Raw genomic sequence first — 19,168 nt, 5'->3', positions numbered from 1 at the left:
ATCTGCTGATGCCAGAGGAGAGGTTCCATCATCTCTGTGACTCTCCATCACAGGGAGCTGCGGGCTGCAGTTGGATCTCCTGTGCTTCTCCCCCTCAGGCTACACAAGCCCATCTCCCTGTTGTCCATGTAATTAGGTATGGTCTTGTTGGGGCTGCCTTCTCTGCATAGGATTTTGGGGTACAGGTTGAAATAACCAGGATTACTGCCATTTCTTACACACAGGGATGTTTTTACACAGTGTAGGAACAAAACCTTCTCTACCTGTGAGGAAACTAATAATGTTTTCTCCCCCAACCAACCAGACACCTTCAGATCTTCCTGTGAGGTTAAATCTGTGTTGGCAGAGCTCAACTGGAGCTGTCTGTGTAGAGATTGCCTGTCCTCTGGGCAGAGTGGGCTCTCCTGAGGGGGTGCCAGGGGTTCCCTGCATTGCCTGACTCCTAAAAGTGATCTAAATGAATTCTGGCAGTCTCTGGTATTGAGTTGAGAAGCATTACAAAAGCTCCTGCAGCCTGGATATCTGCATTCCCAGGCTGCCTGATCCCAGAGGTAACTTAAAATACAGTCCAGCATGTGGGTTTGCCAGCTTAGCAGCAATCACCACGTCTCACTATGGAAGAGTGTTTTAAATACATCACACCAGAAGGCTGCAAAAGATACCACCTCACCCCAAACAGGGACAGAACTCCTAGGTTTAAGGCTAAGGATATTTAGGAGGATGGAGGTCCATCAACCTGCTTACTTTTATTAAAGGTTAGGGAGATGTGCCGTCCAAACCTCCCTCCTTTGCTTGGGAATTTGGATGCTTGGTTCTTCTGGGAGAAAATAGCTCCACAGTTATGAGAGCTCTTGAACCTCCACATGAGGCAACCACTCTCTGGGAGCACAAGGAAACATCTCTTGCAGAGAGGTCCTTTGTAATCATAGAATCAACGAGGTTGGAAAAGACCTTTAAGATCATCAATGGTCTCTTCCAGTGCTTCACCCTGCAGCAGTTGCAGGGTGATTGACTCACTAAGCTGCTGGCCTTGTCCGTGAAAGCATCTCATAGAGTAAGAGATGGTTCCTACCATAGTCATGCTAATGTGGCACTGCATATCTATTGTCATCTGGTGTCAGCCTTGGCTCCACCTATGGTGGAAACTGGTGCTGATTTAATGGGCTGTCCCAGCTAAGACCAAAGATCCACCTTGGCTGGTATCACCTCCAGGGGTGACCGCTTCAGGAAAAGCATGTGAACAAAGGTACAGCACTTTTTCTCCTGAAAATTCATGCCAGTTGTGCAGGTTTGTGGCTCAGGGGCTTCCTGAGGAGAAGGTGGGATCTTTGCCTTTGGTACATTGGGTTTTATTCCTTTCACAAAGCTGATTTTTGAACTCATCTGCAGCATCCCATGGCGAGACCTTCAGAAAACACTACTTGTTGTTAGTAGCTCTCCAGACACCCCATGATAGAACCTGCTCCATCTTTTCCATCCTTGGTGGGAGGTCTTTTCCCCTTTCATTTGCCGACAGACTCACTCCTCATCTCTCTAAATGCCTCCATCAGCCTGGTTTAAGCTAGAGGTCTTGTTTCAGCTGGACCATGAGCATAGGTCTGCCCTGATAACCCATCTCCTGCCCAACATCTGCCTCTGGTACATGTAATATCCCAGCTGTGTTGGCTCTGTTGATGCTTGGTTTAGATCAAGTCTGTTACCGCATCCAGGTTGAGCCAGCTCTGCTCATCAGCAGCCTGACAAACACAAGGTTAGAACAGTTCTCTGTGTCTCTGAGTGGAAGAAACAGGAAGGAAAAGGTGAGAAAGTGAAAGAAAAAGTTGCTGGGAAGCAGCAAAGCTGTAAAAGCTGCTGATAATGGCAAGAACGAGGCAGTTGTCTGGTGTAGGAGAGTGTATTTTGAGACCAAAAGGCCTTGAAGAACCCACACTAAAACACAAGAAAATCCTGAGAGGCTCAAATATGCCAAGGAAAATCATTTTTGGCTTTGGTGCCATGGTACCCGTGCTCTGGACTGATCCCTATGGGCACAGGACACCTACTCCATGGTGGGAATTGCTCTGCTGTGCTGCACAGAGCCACTTCTGGGGTCTGCCTTGGGTGATGTGTTTGCACATACACCAAGTAGCAGCTATCAGTGAGTGGTCTGTGCTACACCTCCTTGCTGGTTACTCCTGGTGAGTAAATATAAGCTTAGTTTACATCCCATCATTAACTGGAAATGCTTTACAACAGCCAGAAGCATCTGCTGTAGTTAACACCTTGTTGCTTTGCAGGCATGACATGTTCCTGCTCCATATAGAATCAATTAGGATGGAAAAGACCTTCAAGATCATCAAATTTGTGGGAGATGGTGATTTTTGGCTTAGTTTGGCTTAATTTAGCTCAGTTTTGGGCTTAAATGGAAAGAAGAAAGTGACCGTTGTGCTTCAGCAGTGGTGAGCTAAGACTCATGGTAAAAGTTGGGTTGTAAAGGTGTAGTGGTTGTGGTCACAATTTATGTGGGTAGATTGTGACCATGGGGTTCTCAGGACTCTGCAATACACAAGTCAGTGTTTCTGAGACCTTCTTTATTACAAATTATTAGAAAACTACTATTAGTAAACCCAAGTATATACGTATATACAAATATATGCTACAAGTCACTACAGAATTACCACTAGGAAAGCAAGTAGATATAAGAAGGACATGGAGCTGTTGGAGCAAGTCCAGAGGAGGCCACGAGGATGATCAGGGGCTGGAGCAGCTCCCGTATGGAGACAGGCTGAGAACATTGGGGCTGTTGAGCCTGGAGAAGAGAAGCTGCGTGGAGACCTCAGAGCAGCTTCCAGTGTCTGAAGGGGGCTCCAAGGATGCTGGAGAGGGACTCTTCGTCAGGGACTGGAGTGATGGGACAAGGGGTGATGGGTTCAAACTGGAACAGGGGAGATTTAGGGGGGATATAAGGCAGAAGTTGTTCCCTGTGAGGGTGCTGAGGCGCTGGCACAGGGTGCCCAGAGAAGCTGTGGCTGCCCCATCCCTGGCAGTGTTCAAGGCCAGGTTGGACACAGGGGCTTGGAGCAACCTGCTCTAGTGGAAGGTGTCCCTGCCCGTGGCAGGGGCTTGGAACTGGATGAGCTTAATGTCCTTTCCAACCCAAACCAGTCTATGATTCTATGTATTACAAGAGTAAAGCAAATACATGTGTGTTCCAAGTTCAGGAGATCTCATACAGGGAAGCTCTTGCAGAGAAGCTCATTTTGGGTACATAGGGACCTTTCTGGTGTAGATACATAAGTGGGTGCAGGACATCAATTCCCAGAATACTTATTGCCAACTCTTCTTTCCTGGAAGGTCAGTTCTTATCTCAATTTCTTTGTCTTTCTGGCTATACCCATCAAGGAGGTTTTGGCTGAGCTTATCCAGGATGTCTCAGGGCTGAAGAAACATCCTTCTTTGTGAGTTTACCACATTGCCTTTGTGGCTGCTCCATCAGCAGCCTGTAGCTAAGAGAGGTTTGCAGGTAATACCTGCTCAAGCATGTAGTAACATGGATTTCATAACTCAGAGTTAAAAGGGACAGTTGATATAATAGTTACTGTGTGCTAGAGATGATGAGAAAGTAAAACTAAAGAGGGAGAGCAGCAAAATCAGGATGGGAGATTAGAAAAAGAAGAGAGAAAGTGGGCTTCAGCAGAACCGAAGAAGTTGGGAGGATGATTCAATGATCTTTTGGAATCTCAGCTGGCAGTATGTGAACTGTTGGTATGGAATGGGATGTGGTGGTGCCAGAACTGATGCTGCCAGTGATGCCTGCTGTTAGGACTCATACTAAAGCCAGGAAAATGGGGGAAATCCTGGTTGAAGAGCAGCAAGATGGGGACAGGGGGTGTAGGATCAGCAGGGCTAAGGACAGATTGAAAGCCCCATGGGTGACCAGTGTGGCTGTGTTCAGTACGCACTGACCACACTGGGTTGCAGACTTTTGGAGATGTGACAGCATTCAGGTGTCTGCAGCAAGTGGTACTGAAACTTCAAGGTAAAACTAAAAGCTGGGAAGAAAAGTAGCTCTTTTTCCCCGTACAAGTGGTTCAAAAGCTGTGCGGTTTCCTACTGGCCTGACTTTAGAAGTCTCTGCATGGTGAAGCCGTCTAGAGGTGACATGAAAATGGATGAGCCAAAAGAGGATCCTAGTTTGGGGAAGTAAAAGTCTCTTGACCTCATTTGGCCCTCTTGATGGGCGTTCCCTGAATGTGAAAGGGCAGGAAAGATGTGCAGCTCCTGGGAGGTGTATGGGCCATGTGTGTCTGCTGGGGGGCACCTCTGCTCAGGCTTTAGCCAGGGCTTTGCAGAGCACAGAACAGGCCACGTCGAGATGTTTGCAGGTGCAGTCAGGAAGGAAAGGTCAAAGGAGTTGGCTTTAAGCCTAGAAAAGGAGGAGGAAGGAGGAAGTTAGCCTTCCAAGGAACACCAGGCTCTTGGAGGATGATGTCCACACAGCCACATGCACAAGGGGAAGATCAGCCTTCTTATCATAGAACCATGGAATCCAGGTTGGAAGGGACCTCAAGGATCATCTGGTCTAACCTTTCTTAGCAAAGCATGGTCTAGACTAGATGTTCCAGCACCCTGTCCAGCCCAATCTGAACAGTGTCCATGTTGGGGAATCTCCCCACTTCCCTGGGGCGTTTATTCCAATGACTGATTGTTCTTATGGTGGAAAACTCTCCTCTTGTGTCCAGTTGGAATCTCCCCAGGAGTAACTTGTGCCCATCAGCCCTTGTCTTTTCCGTGTGACTCCTTGTCAAAAGGGAGCCTCCATCTTCTTTGTAGCCACCCTTTAACTACTGGAACATGGAGATAAGGTCTCCCTGAGCCACCTTCTCTCCAGGCTGAACAGTCCCAGCTCTCTCAGCCTTTCCTAATACTTTCAGCATTGGCAACTGATGTTAATAGCTGCAAAGGTGAGTGGTTTTGATCCTTTGCTGTTGGGGTAGAGAATCAACAGGGCTGTGATTCCCTTCCCAGGGGTTTCTGGGCGTGGATAACACCCAGGATGGGTTCGGCTGGGCTGGGTTTCTCCAGCTCTCCTCCAGCCATGGGTTCTATGGTACATCTCTGCTGTCCATCTGACCCCATGCAAGAAGCCAGCCCCATTGCCTGTGGATGCTGCATGGTGGCAGTGGTTCAAGCTGCTCAGAAGGGAGAAGACACTTTCACTTTTACTTCTGGTTGAGGCACTTTCACTTTCACCTCTTCACAGCACAGAGACTGTCAAGAGCCTTCTGCAAATGCAACCTGAATGTGTCCGGGGTTTGCATTAGTGTGAATGCAGACCCTTCCTTGGGATGGGAACTGATCTCAAGGAGCTTCTTCAATCTGAAAGGGGAGATAAGGGTCACAGCAAGCTGCTGGGCTTGATGCCATGCTCCTGACTGGTTTATCTCCTGTATTTCTTTATTACTACAGCAACTTTGATGGGGTTTCTCCCCTTTTGGACTTTCATTTTTACACTGCAGCTGAACTCGCAGGGAGGAACAAATGGTTGAGTTCTCACCTGCAAAATTGCTGGTTCTGTTGCATTTCCAACAGCTTCCCAGGCTTTCACCCCTCCAAGATAGTGAATATCCAATGCTTTTGCTGATTTAACACCTCATACCCTCAATATGTGCTCTGAGCCCAATGGGTTTTAACTTCATAATGTCTCTTTATCAACTTGGTGTCTCACATATTCAGCGTGGAAAAGCACAACTGGCTCCCAGCTCACACGTTTAGACGTGGCCTTTCTCATGTTCCAAGACTCCAAACGTGTTGATGAGGAGGAGCTGCAAGATGCTGTCAGGAGGAGCAGAACATCTCACCCTGAATAGTGAGATGGTTTAGAGCAGTAGCTGTGAAATTAAGTAGCTCTTGCTGTGGTCCTGTGCTGTGAGAACATGAGGAACAGTTGGAGCTGGGTTTGTTTAGGCTTGTTGAGGAGATAGAATCATAGAATCCCAGCCTGGTTTGGGATGGAAGGGACCTTAAACCCTCACAGGGAAGAGCTTCTGCCTCAGAGCTCATCTCAATCTCCCCTCTGGCAGGTTAAAGCCATTCCTCTTGTCCTGTCACTGCTTTATTTTCTGAAGTTTATGGGCCAGAAGAAGTAAACGTTCTCAATGTGTTCATGTTGCAAACACAGCTTGAGACTTGGAATCTCATAGCTCATGAATAGCAATAAAGGTTTTTAAATGTGCAGCAGAGGCTGAGCCCAGGATTTCCTGTGTTTCTAAGTGGCTACTTCATTTAATATTTGGATTTTAACATCTGCAAGGGCTTTTTCCTGTGTTTCTCCATCCATGTTTCATTTGTCAACTGCTTTGGGACCTCTTCTTGGTGGGATGCTGTTGCGAAGGGTTTTAGTTTGGAAATGTCTGGAGAGGCTTTGAGAAAGCTCTGCTTGTGCAGGCTTTGAGAGAAGGTTTGTTCTTGTGGCATTGAAAACCACATTCGCTCAAGACCTGAAGCTCTTCAGAGTAAAACAGATAACCCCAAGAAACTGAGATTTTAGACATCAACTCTCACATTAAAAGAGCACACAATGAATCTAAGTAACTTTAACACAAGAGAAACCCCTGTTCTGCCCAGCTTTACCACCAGACTGTGCTTCTGGCAGTTGCTGCTGATTTCTTGGAGGGGTTTTGTGTTGCAAAGGGCTCACTGGCAAGCTGGGAGCTGGAATTCCTCCTGCCGAAGGGCAGTTTAACCTGCAGACAAAGACCTGGGGCTTGCATGGCTGGAGGGGCACCAGATCTGCTCGGTAGAGCTCTGGGCTTGTTAAATGAGGTCTGAGCACTGTGAGTCACACTCAGCTCCCTCTGCTGAGGCCTCACGCTGCTCTGGGGATGCCCAGAGTTAGTATTTGTACCTGCTTTTTGCTGCTTTGCTCCAGGTTGGAATCCAGAGCCAGAAGAGTCGAGTTCCCTTTTGCAGACAGCGGTTTCAGTGCTGCAGAGCTCCTACTTGGACTCCACATCTCAGGATGGGTTTCTCTACAGCCAAGCAATCCTGGTGCAAAATGATGTTTTCCTAAGTGAGGTAAGGCTGGGGGTGCAGTGGGGGGTTTCTTTGGGAGCTGCAGTGCCTGGAAATGCTGGTTTATTGGCAGGTCTGTCTTTCCTTTGCAGCATGGGGCTGATCTCTGCAGTTCCTCATTGAAGGAAGCCTTTTCTTTCCTTTCTTTCACTTCCTTCTGAGTCTGATCAGGAACCAAAGGCCCATTGAGCTTTTGGTTGCCAGACATTCACAGCACTTGCTGGAGCAGGCCTTCAGGGCAGGTTGAAGTCCTGGTTTGATACCTGGCTGGAGAGCTTTGGCTTTGTTGTTATGCTGATTGAGACTGAGGCAGATTTCCATGCGCTGTTTCTTTTGTCCGCCCTCACCCCTACGTAGGCACCAGTTTTAACCCTGTTTCTCTTTCTCCAACTGACTGGGGTGTGTACAAAACCACTCCTAAAATGCCTTCATCCTGCTGTCATAGAATCATAGAACCCCAGCCTGGTTTGGGTTGAAGGGACCTTAAAGCTCATCCAGTTCCAACCCCCTGCCACGAGCAGGGACACCTTCCACTAGAGCAGGTTGCTCCAAGCCCCTGTGTCCAACCTGGCCTTGAACACTGCCAGGGATGGGGCATTGGTGTAGAGGACAGGCTGTGTTCTCTGGGGGAGACCGCTCTGCTTGTTGTCATCAGTTAAATAGAGCATAGATATTTTGGCTGCTTAAATCTGGGATAATCACTGTGGAGCTGGATAAAAAACTGGGAAAACAGGTCTCAAGTAATTTGTTGATTTGCCTGAGTTCTAAAGCCAAAATAAGCAAAAGCAGTGATGAGATTGTTGTTTTCTTATCTTATAACCCTGTCTAAAAAGGTTCTTGTACTTCTACAACTTGAATTAGAGCCCCAAATCCTCATGGACTCAGAGCCAGTTCTGTTGCTCCCATGATGTTCTCCCAGTCTGTGCTGGGAACGTGCTCTGCTTTAATTATCAGACAAAAGAAACTGGAGCAATGTGTTATTTGGCTGTAGCCAAACCCTCTGACCTGTAGTCTCATGATAATCTCTAGTCAAATATTCCAGGCTTTCTTGGTCAGCAGAGAGAGAAGAAGAGAGGTGCCACCAAGCATCTCCCCTTCTGGAGGCATCTTCTCCATGGTTGAGATGATTTTGTCTTCTGATGGCCATAGCTGGCTACTAAATGTGATGCTCCACCAGCCCGCATGCTGCTCAGTGAAACCAGCTCCCCAGCAGCCAATGATGTGTGGGAAGAGGGACAAGGTGGAATAAGGCTGGACATTCCTTGTGGATGAGCACAGCATCACACCACGGGGCTGGATGTGCCTCCTGCCCCTTGGAGGACATTGAACATGTTCTGGTAGGGACAAAGGCAGGGATAGATGGACAGACTGCACATGGATTGGGGTCTTGTGGTGGGAGACTGGCTGGGGTGCCTTGGAGAGGGAATGCTTTATGGGCACATGGCTCCTGCCAGCTGCCCCATAGTGACCACAACTGGAGGTCCTCACAACAAGAACTCATGTCACTTGGCTTTGGTATGAATGGACTAGAACAAAGTGTTGTTGTGTCTTCTGCAGCTCAAAGCTTTTGCCCAAGCAAAGGAAGCTGCTGGGTACAGCCAGGAGGAGCTGGAGGAGACCTTTGCCTTTCTCCTGTTTGATAATGAAGAAGAGGTAACCTGAATATTTATTCAGCTTAAGTTTGATGCCAAGTGTCTGCACGTGTGCTGTGTCCCAACAAAACCCAGCAGATGTGTTGACTGACGTGTCCTGGCTTTCTGTACCCTCTTCACCTGTGCAATTACTACTGTATAAACAGTCCAGAGCAAGTTCTGAAAGCAGCTCCTGGGAGGTTTTAGTGTTGGATCTGATTTTGCATCTCTCCATTCAACTACTGTTTGAGATTTGGCTGCCTCCTTTGCCCTCTGCAGGAGATAGGAGGAATCTCCCTTGTCCCAGTTGATTTATGGTCAAGTACGGGCAGGTGAAACCCTTCATGTACGCTTAGAAAAGCACCTTTGTGGCAGAAGACAGGAGTTTTGGGCAAGATCCCTTTGGTTTTGCCAGCTAGGTGGGCAGAGAGCCTGCCACCACTGTTGGGAAAGTTATTCCTGCCCTTTTTTCACAAGAATGCTGTTGATTTTGTGAAGAGTTTGTCTATACAAAGATGCTCAGGGAATCTGTTGGGAATTCACTTTTAACATGATTTAATGATGCCGTGCTACATCATGGTAGAGATGGTTTTGTTCAGGATCGGACTGGCCCAAATGCAATTTAGTTCTGTTGAATTTAGATTGAGCTACAGTAAAATAAATCACTTTGAGTCTCAGTTTGGGTGTGGGAACTGTCTTGCTTCATTTTCATAGAATCATAGAATCATGGAATGGTTTGGGTTGGAAGGGACCTTAAAGCTCCTCCAGCTCCAACCCCTGCCACAGGCAGGGACACCTTCCACTAGAGCAGGTTGCTCCAAGCCCCTGTGTCCAACCTGGCCTTGAACACTGCCAGGGATGGGGCAGCCACAGCTTCTCTGGGCACCCTGTGCCAGCGCCTCAGCACCCTCACAGGGAAGAGCTTCTGCCTCAGAGCTCATCTCAATCTCCCCTCTGGCAGGTTAAAGCCATTCCCCTTGGCCTGTCCCTCCATCCCTTGTCCAAAGCCCCTCTCCAGGCTTCCTGGAGCCCCTTTAGGCACTGGAGCTGCTCTAAGGTCTCCCCTTCAGGAGCCTTCTCTTCTCCAGGCTGCCCCAGCCCAGCTCTCTCAGCCTTTCAGCCTTTGGCTGTTTGAAATCTGGCACGGTCTGTGACTGAGCTCCTTGTACAGACCCTGGGAAAGAGGGAGCTCTCCAGAGGACCACATTTAATACAGGCATCTCAAATGCTTGGACTAAGTTGCTTTCTGGATGTCCCTGTCTCTGTTGTTCAGAGGAGAAGCCTTGTGGGCTGGTCTAAGCTAGACACTTGCCTCCTAGGAGGCAGGAGTTCGGTGTGATGAGTGCCCCATGTTGCTTATAAAGGGACTGACAACAGTTTGACTGGTTTGCTTTTAGTTCTCACCCATACTGAGTTCAAACAGCTCCTCTTGTCACTTGGTCAATATGTGTTTGGACTTTGCACACTTTGAATCTGCTTTTTTCCCAGATTTCTCTAAGCTTTTGTTTCCATGGAGGTTTTTGTAACAACACTTGATAAAAACAAGCATTTAGTAGCTGAAACAACACATTTTCTTCCTGTGGACATTGGGTTTAGTTTTCCTTCTACCACAAGTTTTTTGGGGCTGTAATGATCTGTACTTGATTTCCAACATGTCTTTGCCCATTGCACGTGTTTTGCCAACTGTTGTGCTACAGATTTCGGTAGCCGTGTCCCTTAGCTTTGGAAATAGATTGTAAAAGAGGCTGTTTCTTCTTTTGAAGGCAAAAGAAGTGTGTCAGACAGGCCTGCGTGTGAACAGCAGCTCCATTTCCATGCTTGGTGACCCAGCCAAAGGTAAGATTTCCCTGCACAGGACCAAGAGACATGTTCAGTCTTCTGGGGTTATTGAGTCCTTTAAAACCAAAATCAAAAGCCCAGATAAACTCCTGGTCCTGCCTTGTATTTACTGCAAAGACCCAGGGAATATCCTGTGTTTCTTACATGGGAAACTGCATTTGTTTGGATCAAGCAAGCAGCAGTGTTTTCCTTCTGCCCCTTCAACCAGCTGAGGATAGGATCATCCCAAGGGAATGTTATTGTCTCTCCACCTCTCCATTTCAGGCTTTTTCTCCCTTGTTAATACCAACCCTTGTCACCAACGTGGCTTTTTGGCAGCTTTCCCCACTGCTTTGCTCTTCAGAGTCCGTTTGCTGAGCTTCTGCCAACAGTCCTGTTAATAAGCAGCGCAGATTGTGACGTGTCAAAGCCCTTTTCAGTGTGTGCTTATTCCTTGCCCAAAGATGTGGGAACTCAAGATGTGCAGTGCAGGACGTGCTGCTCAAAGAAATCCTTCAGCCACGAGCAGGACATCTCCCAGTGCTCATCCTGCAAGTCTCTGCAGGCCAAGACACCTACTCATTGAACAGTCAATGGCAGGGATTGCAAAACCAAGCAGGAACTGGTTATTTATCTGGTGTATAGCTCATTCCTGATGGACTGGGATGAATATTATGGTGTGTTTCTTTGTAGCTTCCATTTCCCCCCATGGACTTCTCTACTCATCTTGTCTATACATATAGAGCAGGAGTGAAGAGCCAACACCCCACCCCAATCAATCCGCATATGAGCATAGGGAAGAGATGGGAATAAGCCATGTCAGATAGGCCTTGTCTCAGGTTAGAAGGTTCATGCTGGCATCTGGGATGCTGAAGGCCATAAAGAGCCAAGGAAGGGGCCTGGGAATGTCTGTGCCATGCCATGGGCCTTCCTCTTGTGCCTTTGTAGCGTGTGTTCCTCATGTCTAAACATCCATGTTGCCTTTGCATGACTCCAAGTTGAGTAGAATACCTGCCCCACTTGCAGTCAGACCTGGAAGCTCTTCACTAGACCTTCCTATAAGAGACAAGCCCTCATTTGGTGTGTTTTCATGTAGAGTGGGCAAAACTGATGTTAGCTGAGCTACTTCTCCCAGGAGAAACCCAAGTTAACTCCTTTCCTAGCACTGACCCTGAAACATACAATACTGTTCCATACCAAAGAGGAAGAGTCACAGTGTCGCCCTTATAGGAGCAAGTGCTACTCTGACTTGTAGTACTGGCTCCTCAGAGCTCCCATTTCTGCCAGGAGGGTCCTTTCTACAGGGGTTTTTTGGCCATCAGCTTTCCTCAACACAGGAGTTACATGATCTTGCATTGCTTTGTCTTCACAGGGGTTTATATATCCAGGTATGCAGACTGTCTCCATCCGAGACCCTGGTATCATGGAAAATCAGGCTATATTGTCATTTGTAAGCTGATTAAGGTAAATGAAAGTCTGTCTTTATATGTGGAATGGTTTGCAGATGCCACTATACACTGCAAGCAGATTTTAAGGAGCCCATGGCTGTGGTGGGGTGTAACATCAGCTCTGTTGAGAGCTTGTTGGGATGTGTCAGGCTGGAAAGCAAGACATCCAACTGGGTTTGACTGGTGGCCTGCAGGACAGCAGAGGACCTTCTAAATTCCACTGCTGAGATGAGAAATTCCCCATAGGATCATCTTTTTCCCTGGATTCTGATGCATTTTGGGGGTTTAGAGAAGACCCCCTAAGGTGGCTCAGATCACAGCCCCATTCTATTCCTCCATGGGGCTGATGTGTGGCCCCTTTCTCCTCTCCCCACTGGCTCCTGCTCTCTATAGAGAGCACCAAAGCCACGCTGCTCCCATTTGCTCTCCTGAGCAGTGCAGGTTTGTGAGCCATGCCAGACTTGGCCAAATCAGGCCCTCATGTTTGAAGGACATCAACACACAGTGGTGGAGAGTGTGGGGCTGTCAGCAACAGTCTATGGGCAAAAGGAGGATTTAGGAGTCTTTTAAAGAAGTTTCTGTGAATAACTATGTGTATTCCTCTTTTTCTGGGTAAATTCTCTGGCACAGGGGAAGGTGAAGGTGATCTCTGAGAATTACACAACCAGCTATACCTGCCCATCTCCTGGCTATGACTGCCACGTTGCCATGAGCAGAAGCAACCTACCATCAAAGACCAGTCGCTGCCAGGCCTTCAGGCAGAGCCAGGTATGAGTTTGCAGCAGGACTATGCAGACAGCTCACTGGTGGGCTGCAGGGGGACACAGCGTTGTCCTTCCTCCCCTTGTTCTTCTCATCCCTGTTTCCCTTCTCACCCCAGTACTACGTGTATGAAGTGTCTGGTGGCAGCACTGCAGAGCGGCCCAGGCAGATCTGTCCCTACATCATCATCGCCTGCCAGTACAGGGAGCCAAAGGAAATGCCTGTCTTGGCCATAGAGAGCCTGTAAGCAACTTGTTCCAAAGCACCCATTTGCTTTTGTAGGCTGGTTTTTCCTTTGCCCATTGCTAAATGTTCTTCTTTTTCTCCTTTTTCTCTAGACCTGAGCTTAACCACAAAGGTAAGAGCAATTGGGGTTGGTTTTGGCTTATAGATGTACCTTTCTCTGTTCCTCCCTGTCCTGCTTTCTCTGAGCCCTTCTCCCTTTTCCCTGTAGCATTGTACTGCCCATGGAGGGGGCAGCTCTCCATCCGGGGCCAGCTTCTGTGCAGCATCGCCCTGAGGACCCCACACAGCTCCACGATCCCAGCCCAGCTGTAAGTTGCCTTTTTCCTCTTCTTTCTGTGCAATTTGTAGTGTGCAGCATTACACCTTTGGGTGTCTGTACTCATAAAAACCAGCTTCATCTTTCCTGCCCCATCCCTTCATTGATCAGCATCTTCTTGGAGCTGTATCAATGCTGTTGGGGCAACCATCAGTGTCAGAAAAGTGGTGTTGGGCAGTGTCACAACAACAGCTGGATGAGGACATGAGATCAGGCCCCAAACTGCAGCTGGAAGCAGCTGTATTTTGTCATTTCTTTCTGTTAACTGCTTTGGGATGTTTATTCCAAATCAGTTATTCCTGCTTGGGATTTTTCTCCTTGTGAGAAGTGAGCTGCCTGATGGTGGATGTACAGTCAGCCAGATGTGTTTACAGATCAGCATGATAGCAAATAGTATTGAATCACAGAGTCACAGTCTCATTTGGGTTGGAAGGGACCTTAAAGCTCATCCAGCTCCAACCCCTGCCCCGGGCAGGGACACCTTCCACTAGAGCAGGTTGCTCCAAGCCCCTGTGTCCAACCTGGCCTTGAACACTGCCAGGGATGGGGCAGCCACAGCTTCTCTGGGCACCCTGTGCCAGCGCCTCAGCACCCTCACAGGGAAGAGCTTCTGCCTCAGAGCTCATCTCAATCTCCCCTCTGGCAGGTTAAAGCCATTCCTCCTTGTCCTATCACCTATTGAGGTAACCAGCATCCAAAACCAAGAGATGCTCACAATCTTCAGTAGTCAGAAGCCAACCAGCAGCAACTTCAAACAGCCAGTGACAGCCAGAAATACCGCCATCAATATCAGTGTTTGGAGGTGTTTACAGACACCTTCTCCAGCCTTCCCCAGAGCTGCTTTCTCTGGTTTCACGGTGCTAGGGCAACCAGGACTCTATTTGCTGTGCTTAATCCCAAGAGCCTTTTCTGCTTTCAGTCTCACCATCTGCTGCTTTATCACCACAGGCCTCCCAACCTGGACATTAACCATGTCATGGGTTTGTCTGACTTGAAGAAAAAGCTACCAGAGGCTGCATTTGAGAAAAGAAATTACACTGGGAATGAAGGTGAGTGCAAAACCTGCCAGCACAGTGAGTAACCTGCTTGTGCTGTGCCATAGGAATTGCCATGGTGGGTCAGAACATAGGTCCACGTAGTGCTGGGTCCTGTCTGGAAGGGTGGCTGATTGCAGATAAGCAAGGAGAAATGCCAAGGCAGCACAGGAATATTTTCCTGTCCACGCTTCACGTGGTCTCCTGGTGTGATAGAATCCTCTTCCCAAAGCAGCCCTTTCATCCTGGGGCAGGACAGGATGGGAGACCCTGTTTTGAGACCTGGGGTCCCATCCTGCAAGATACCGAACAGGGTGTAACTGAGAGCAAATGCAGGGAGACAAATTTACCACCTTATGAGGTGAGGGACACTCCACTTCTTGTGGTCTGACCCAGTGTCTCCTGGATCTGGGTGGATGGGAGTAGCTGCCAGCCAAAGCCAAAGGGACCAAAGGACACAAGAGAGACATGGACCTGCTTGAGTGAGTCCAGAGGAGGCCCTGGAGCTGCTGCGAGGGCTGGAGCAGCTCTGCTCTGGAGCCAGGCTGAGAGAGCTGGGCTGGGGCAGCCTGGAGAAGAGAAGGCTCCTGAAGGGGAGACCTTAGAGCAGCTCCAGTGCCTAAAGGGGCTCCAGGAAACCTGGAGAGGGGCTTTGAACAAGGGCCTATAGTGACAGGCCAAGGGGAATGGCTTTAACCTGCCTGAGGGGAGATAGAGATGAGCCCTTAGGCAGAAGTTGTTCCCTGTGAGGGTGCTGAGGCGCTGGCACAGGGTGCCCAGAGAAGCTGTGGCTGCCCCATCCCTGGCAGTGTTCAAGGCCAGGTTGGACACAGGGGCTTGGAGCAACCTGCTCTAGTGGAAGGTGTCCCTGCCCGTGGCAGGGGGGCTGGAGCTGGAGGAGCTTTAAGGTCTCTTCTGACCCAGACCAGGCTGGGATTCTATGAAATGATGTTTCCTGCCTCCAGTAGCTTTGAGTCATGGGTAACCTTGTCACTTCAAGGGGACTGACAGTGACAGTGAATGGCAGCATGAGAGGGGAGAGGACTCCAGAAACCTTGCGGTTAGACAGGGAATGCTCAGTAATCAGCAAATAAAAGCATAGATTTGGGGAAGAGAGAGAAGGGCTTTACTGTCCCCTTAGTGGTGCTGAGAGACACTTATTACCTATAGTCAACCAGTGGCTCTCCTGGTCAGTGCAGGGTGGGGAGGAGGAGATATCTCTTATTACACTTTGGGGGTCATACTTCATTCTTAGAACCACAGAATCAATTGGGTTGGAAAAGGCCTTTAAGCTCATCAAGTCCAACCGTTCCCCAGCAGTGCCAAGGCCACCACTAACCCATGGCACTGAGGCCTCGGCTACACGGGGTGTGAACACTTGCAGGGCCGGTGACTCCAGCCCTGCCCTGGGCAGCCTGTTCCAATGCCTGAGCACCCTTTGGGGAAGGAATTGTTCCTCAGCTCCATCTAAACCTGCCCTGGGGCAGCTTGAGGCCGTTTCCTCTTGTCCCATCCCTTGTTCCTTGGGAGCAGAGACCAGCCCCCTCCTGGCTCCATCCTCCTGTCAGGCAGTTGCAGAGAGCGAGAAGGTCCCCCCTGAGCCTTCTCTTCTCCAGACTGAACCCCCCAGGTCCCTCAGCCGTTCCTCATCACACTTGTGCTCCAGGCCCTGCACCAGCTCCGGTGCCCTTCTCTGGCCCCGCTCCAGCACCTCAATGTCTCTCTTGCAGTGAGGGGCCCAGAACTGACACAGGATTCGAGGTGCAGCCTCACCAGTGCCCAGTGCGGGTGATGGGGATTTGGGTTGGAGTTTTAATGAGCCTGGCAGCTCTCAACCCCAAGGTGTCAAACTCCCCATAGCTGTGAGGTGCTGTGCGTTGCAGCAGACACTCACTGACATGGATAACTTAGGTTGTACATGGAGAGCTCTGGATGTGATTTTTAGAAGCTCCAGGGTCATTTCCATGTCACCTTGGATTTGATCAAGTCCATGGTTGGACTTAATTATCTTAAAGGTCGTTTCCAACCTAGTTGATTCTATGATTCTGTTTTGCACCAAAGTAAGTGTGGGCTGGTGCAGTGTTGCCTCCCACCAGCTCTGCTGAGCCAGGCTGGGGCACGGACCAGCTGTTTTAGGGGCTAACATTCAGCTTACAGTGCAGATGGATTCTGGATATTGCTGGGAGGAGGCAGGAGAATTAAGGGGAGGCCACATCAGCACTTGATGAAGGTGCCCTGGAGCCACAATCTTAAGATCAGCTGGTGAAAGAGAGGAAATACTTGAACAGAAGAATCCTGTTGTGAAATTCAGAGGGGTAACGTGGGTCCAGATCTCGCCTTTGTTAACATCCCTTGAGGAGCAGCGTGAAAGAAGGATGCTCCATAGCAGGGGAGAATAAGGCACGTTAGAATGAGGTATTTCCCTCTGAAAGGCTCCCTGTCTCTGTTGAAGCATACAGCATTGCTTAAGTATCTTTGCATAGAGATAAGAAATAAAAGATAAGATAGGAAAGATCTCCTGCTAAGCGTGGGCTGAAGAGGAAACTCGCTGTGCTGTGACTGCATATACCAGCTTAGGAAGTCTTGCTAAACCCCAGTGCTTCCACCAATTGCACACCCATCTTCCTGGTGCAGGAGCACTTGTTTGTTCAGAGTTCATGCAAGAAGCACTATTTCAACATCACATTCTCTCTCTTTTGTCTGCAGTTTGCCTTCAGGGTGTTTACTTCAGTCTCTATGAAGTCGAAATATCAAATAAGGAGCAATATAAAATGGATCATTTAATAGAAAATCTCAAGGAAAAGGACTTGGTAAGTGTTTTATACCATGGGCATTCTGGGAGGAAAGTGGCCTTTTCAATGAGCTCTTGACACTTGTGATAACATTATCCACAGATTCTGAACTGATGCAAAATGGAATGAATTTCCCTGCTTGGAGTGTTAGTTTCCTGCTTCGTTATTCTCATAGTTTAGTCTTTTCTGGATATAAAGTGTTAACTGGCAGCTGAGCTGCTCCCCCTCAGCTCGATACCCACAGTTGTGCTGCTGAATCCTTGTGGGCTTCCAGGAGCTCTGAAGATGTTGGAATTTATCCTTTTTTAATGGGGAATTTCCTTCGTGATATATGACCTGATAAGGCCTTTTTTTAGCACATTCCCAGTGTGATTGTCACCTCTCCTGGTGAATCCAAGCGATAACCCTCACCCCTGTGGAGCACACCACCTGCATCTCTGCTGGGATTTGGGGTTGGGTTGGCTTTGGCTTTGTTGCTGCTGGTTGCTCTCTCTCTTCTGATGCTTCTTGTAGATTGAGGGTTGTAAATCCTGGCTGCTGGCCACATCCTTCCCTCACTGCAAGCTGGCAGCATCCCATCAACTGCCTGGAAGAGCTGTTGCTGTGCTGCACTGCTGAAGAGCTGCCCACTGATGTGGAGCTGCACTCATATAATGTACCAGAGCAAGTGTTTGTTGTGGGTCCCTGTAAGAAAAGCACTCCGACTCCCTAAAGTATTGATTAAAGCCTTTTATTGGTAACAACATGGGAAGGAGAACAGAGGATGGCAAAGACAAACTTAATGTCCCTCCATACGCAGGGAACACTGAACTGTGCAGCATCAGTTGGACCTCTGGTTGGGACACAGGTCTGTCCATGCCACAGCTCATCCTGACCTTCCCACCATCTGAAGGGACATGAGCTTATCTATATTATCCCTTTTTTCTTTTCCTGTTCTCACCAATAAAGAGATATTTTAATCAATACACAGTCCAAGTGCCTTTCATACTGGGATCTGTGCCAGCCTCTTGTTCCGGTGCATTACACCGTGTTTGTGTAAGTGTCCTGCAAAGATGTGTCTGCATGGAGGAAAGAGATCCAAATGGATGTCCCCATGGAGGGGAAGGCATTCCAAGCCAAGCTCTGCAATGAGGCATCAAGTGACACCCAAACACAAGAGAAGCCTCAATATGTATCATTTTAGACATGCAGTCATCCAGCTCTGAGACAGAGCCTCTGAGGCTCAGCAGAGTCTGTCATAGAATCACAGAATCAACCAGGTTGGAAAAGGCCTTTAAGCTCATCAAGTCCAACCGTTCCCCAGCAGTGCCAAGGCCACCACTAACCCCTGGCACTGAGGCCTCGGCTACACGGGGTGTGAACACTTGCAGGGACAGTGACTCCAGCCCTGCCCTGGGCAGCCTGTTCCAATGCCTGAGCACCCTCTGGGGAAGGAATTGTTCCTCAGCTCCATCTAAACCTGCCCTGGGGCAGCTTGAGGCCGTTTCCTCTTGTCCCATCCCTTGTTCCTTGGGAGCAGAGACCAGCCCCCTCCTGGCTCCATCCTCCTGTCAGGCAGTTGCAGAGAGCGAGAAGGTCCCCCCTGAGCCTTCTCTTCTCCAGACTAAACCCCCCCAGGTCCCTCAGCCGTTCCTCATCACACTTGTGCTCCAGGCCCTGCACCAGCTCCGGTGCCCTTCTCTGGCCCCGCTCCAGCACCTCAATGTCTCTCTTGTAGTGAGGGGCCCAGAGCTGAACACTGCTAATGAGGAAGCTGCGTGGCCTGAGCTTCACTCAGCCTTGTGGCTGGAACAGTTTGGGTGTATTTTGTCAGATGTTGGTGTCCAGCTTTGCTTTTCCTGCTGGGAAAACCTTCCCCTTGGGCTGTGAAAAGCTATTCCTGGCTGGGAGGCCCAGGGGCTTTTGAACTGCAGAGGGACTACAATTATTAACCTTATCCATTAATTGCAGCTGGTTTGGCTGAGCATAGTTATTTATTAAGGAACAGGCTGGAGGGATTTGAGAGCTGAATAACAACATAAATGGAATACTTTTGGTTACAGTTCCAAATTGACCCAAGTGGCATGAA

At 48.9% G+C, this 19,168-nt stretch overlaps 1 protein-coding gene across 5 annotated transcripts in view; it reads left to right on the top strand.

Moving 5' to 3' along the window:
- TASOR2 (transcription activation suppressor family member 2) overlaps positions 1-19,168 on the top strand; it is a 43,114-nt gene that overhangs the window by 4,077 nt on the left and 19,869 nt on the right. For all 5 annotated transcript variants that reach the window (XM_030479791.1, XM_030479789.1, XM_030479788.1 and 2 more), the window contains exons 2-11: positions 6,911-7,056; positions 8,611-8,706; positions 10,448-10,520; positions 11,875-11,966; positions 12,581-12,718; positions 12,831-12,955; positions 13,051-13,070; positions 13,167-13,266; positions 14,223-14,323; positions 17,015-17,118. In XM_030479791.1, coding sequence (XP_030335651.1) covers positions 6,911-7,056; positions 8,611-8,706; positions 10,448-10,520; positions 11,875-11,966; positions 12,581-12,718; positions 12,831-12,955; positions 13,051-13,070; positions 13,167-13,266; positions 14,223-14,323; positions 17,015-17,118 — 995 coding nt within the window. The remainder of the gene's footprint in view (positions 1-6,910; positions 7,057-8,610; positions 8,707-10,447; positions 10,521-11,874; positions 11,967-12,580; positions 12,719-12,830; positions 12,956-13,050; positions 13,071-13,166; positions 13,267-14,222; positions 14,324-17,014; positions 17,119-19,168) is intronic.

Source organism: Strigops habroptila, chromosome 3 (genome assembly GCF_004027225.2).
Source record: "Strigops habroptila isolate Jane chromosome 3, bStrHab1.2.pri, whole genome shotgun sequence".
In the NCBI taxonomy this organism is placed as follows: domain Eukaryota; kingdom Metazoa; phylum Chordata; class Aves; order Psittaciformes; family Psittacidae; genus Strigops; species Strigops habroptila.
The sequence above is the reverse complement of the archived record's forward strand: the minus strand, read 5'-3'. Positions and strand labels throughout refer to the sequence as shown.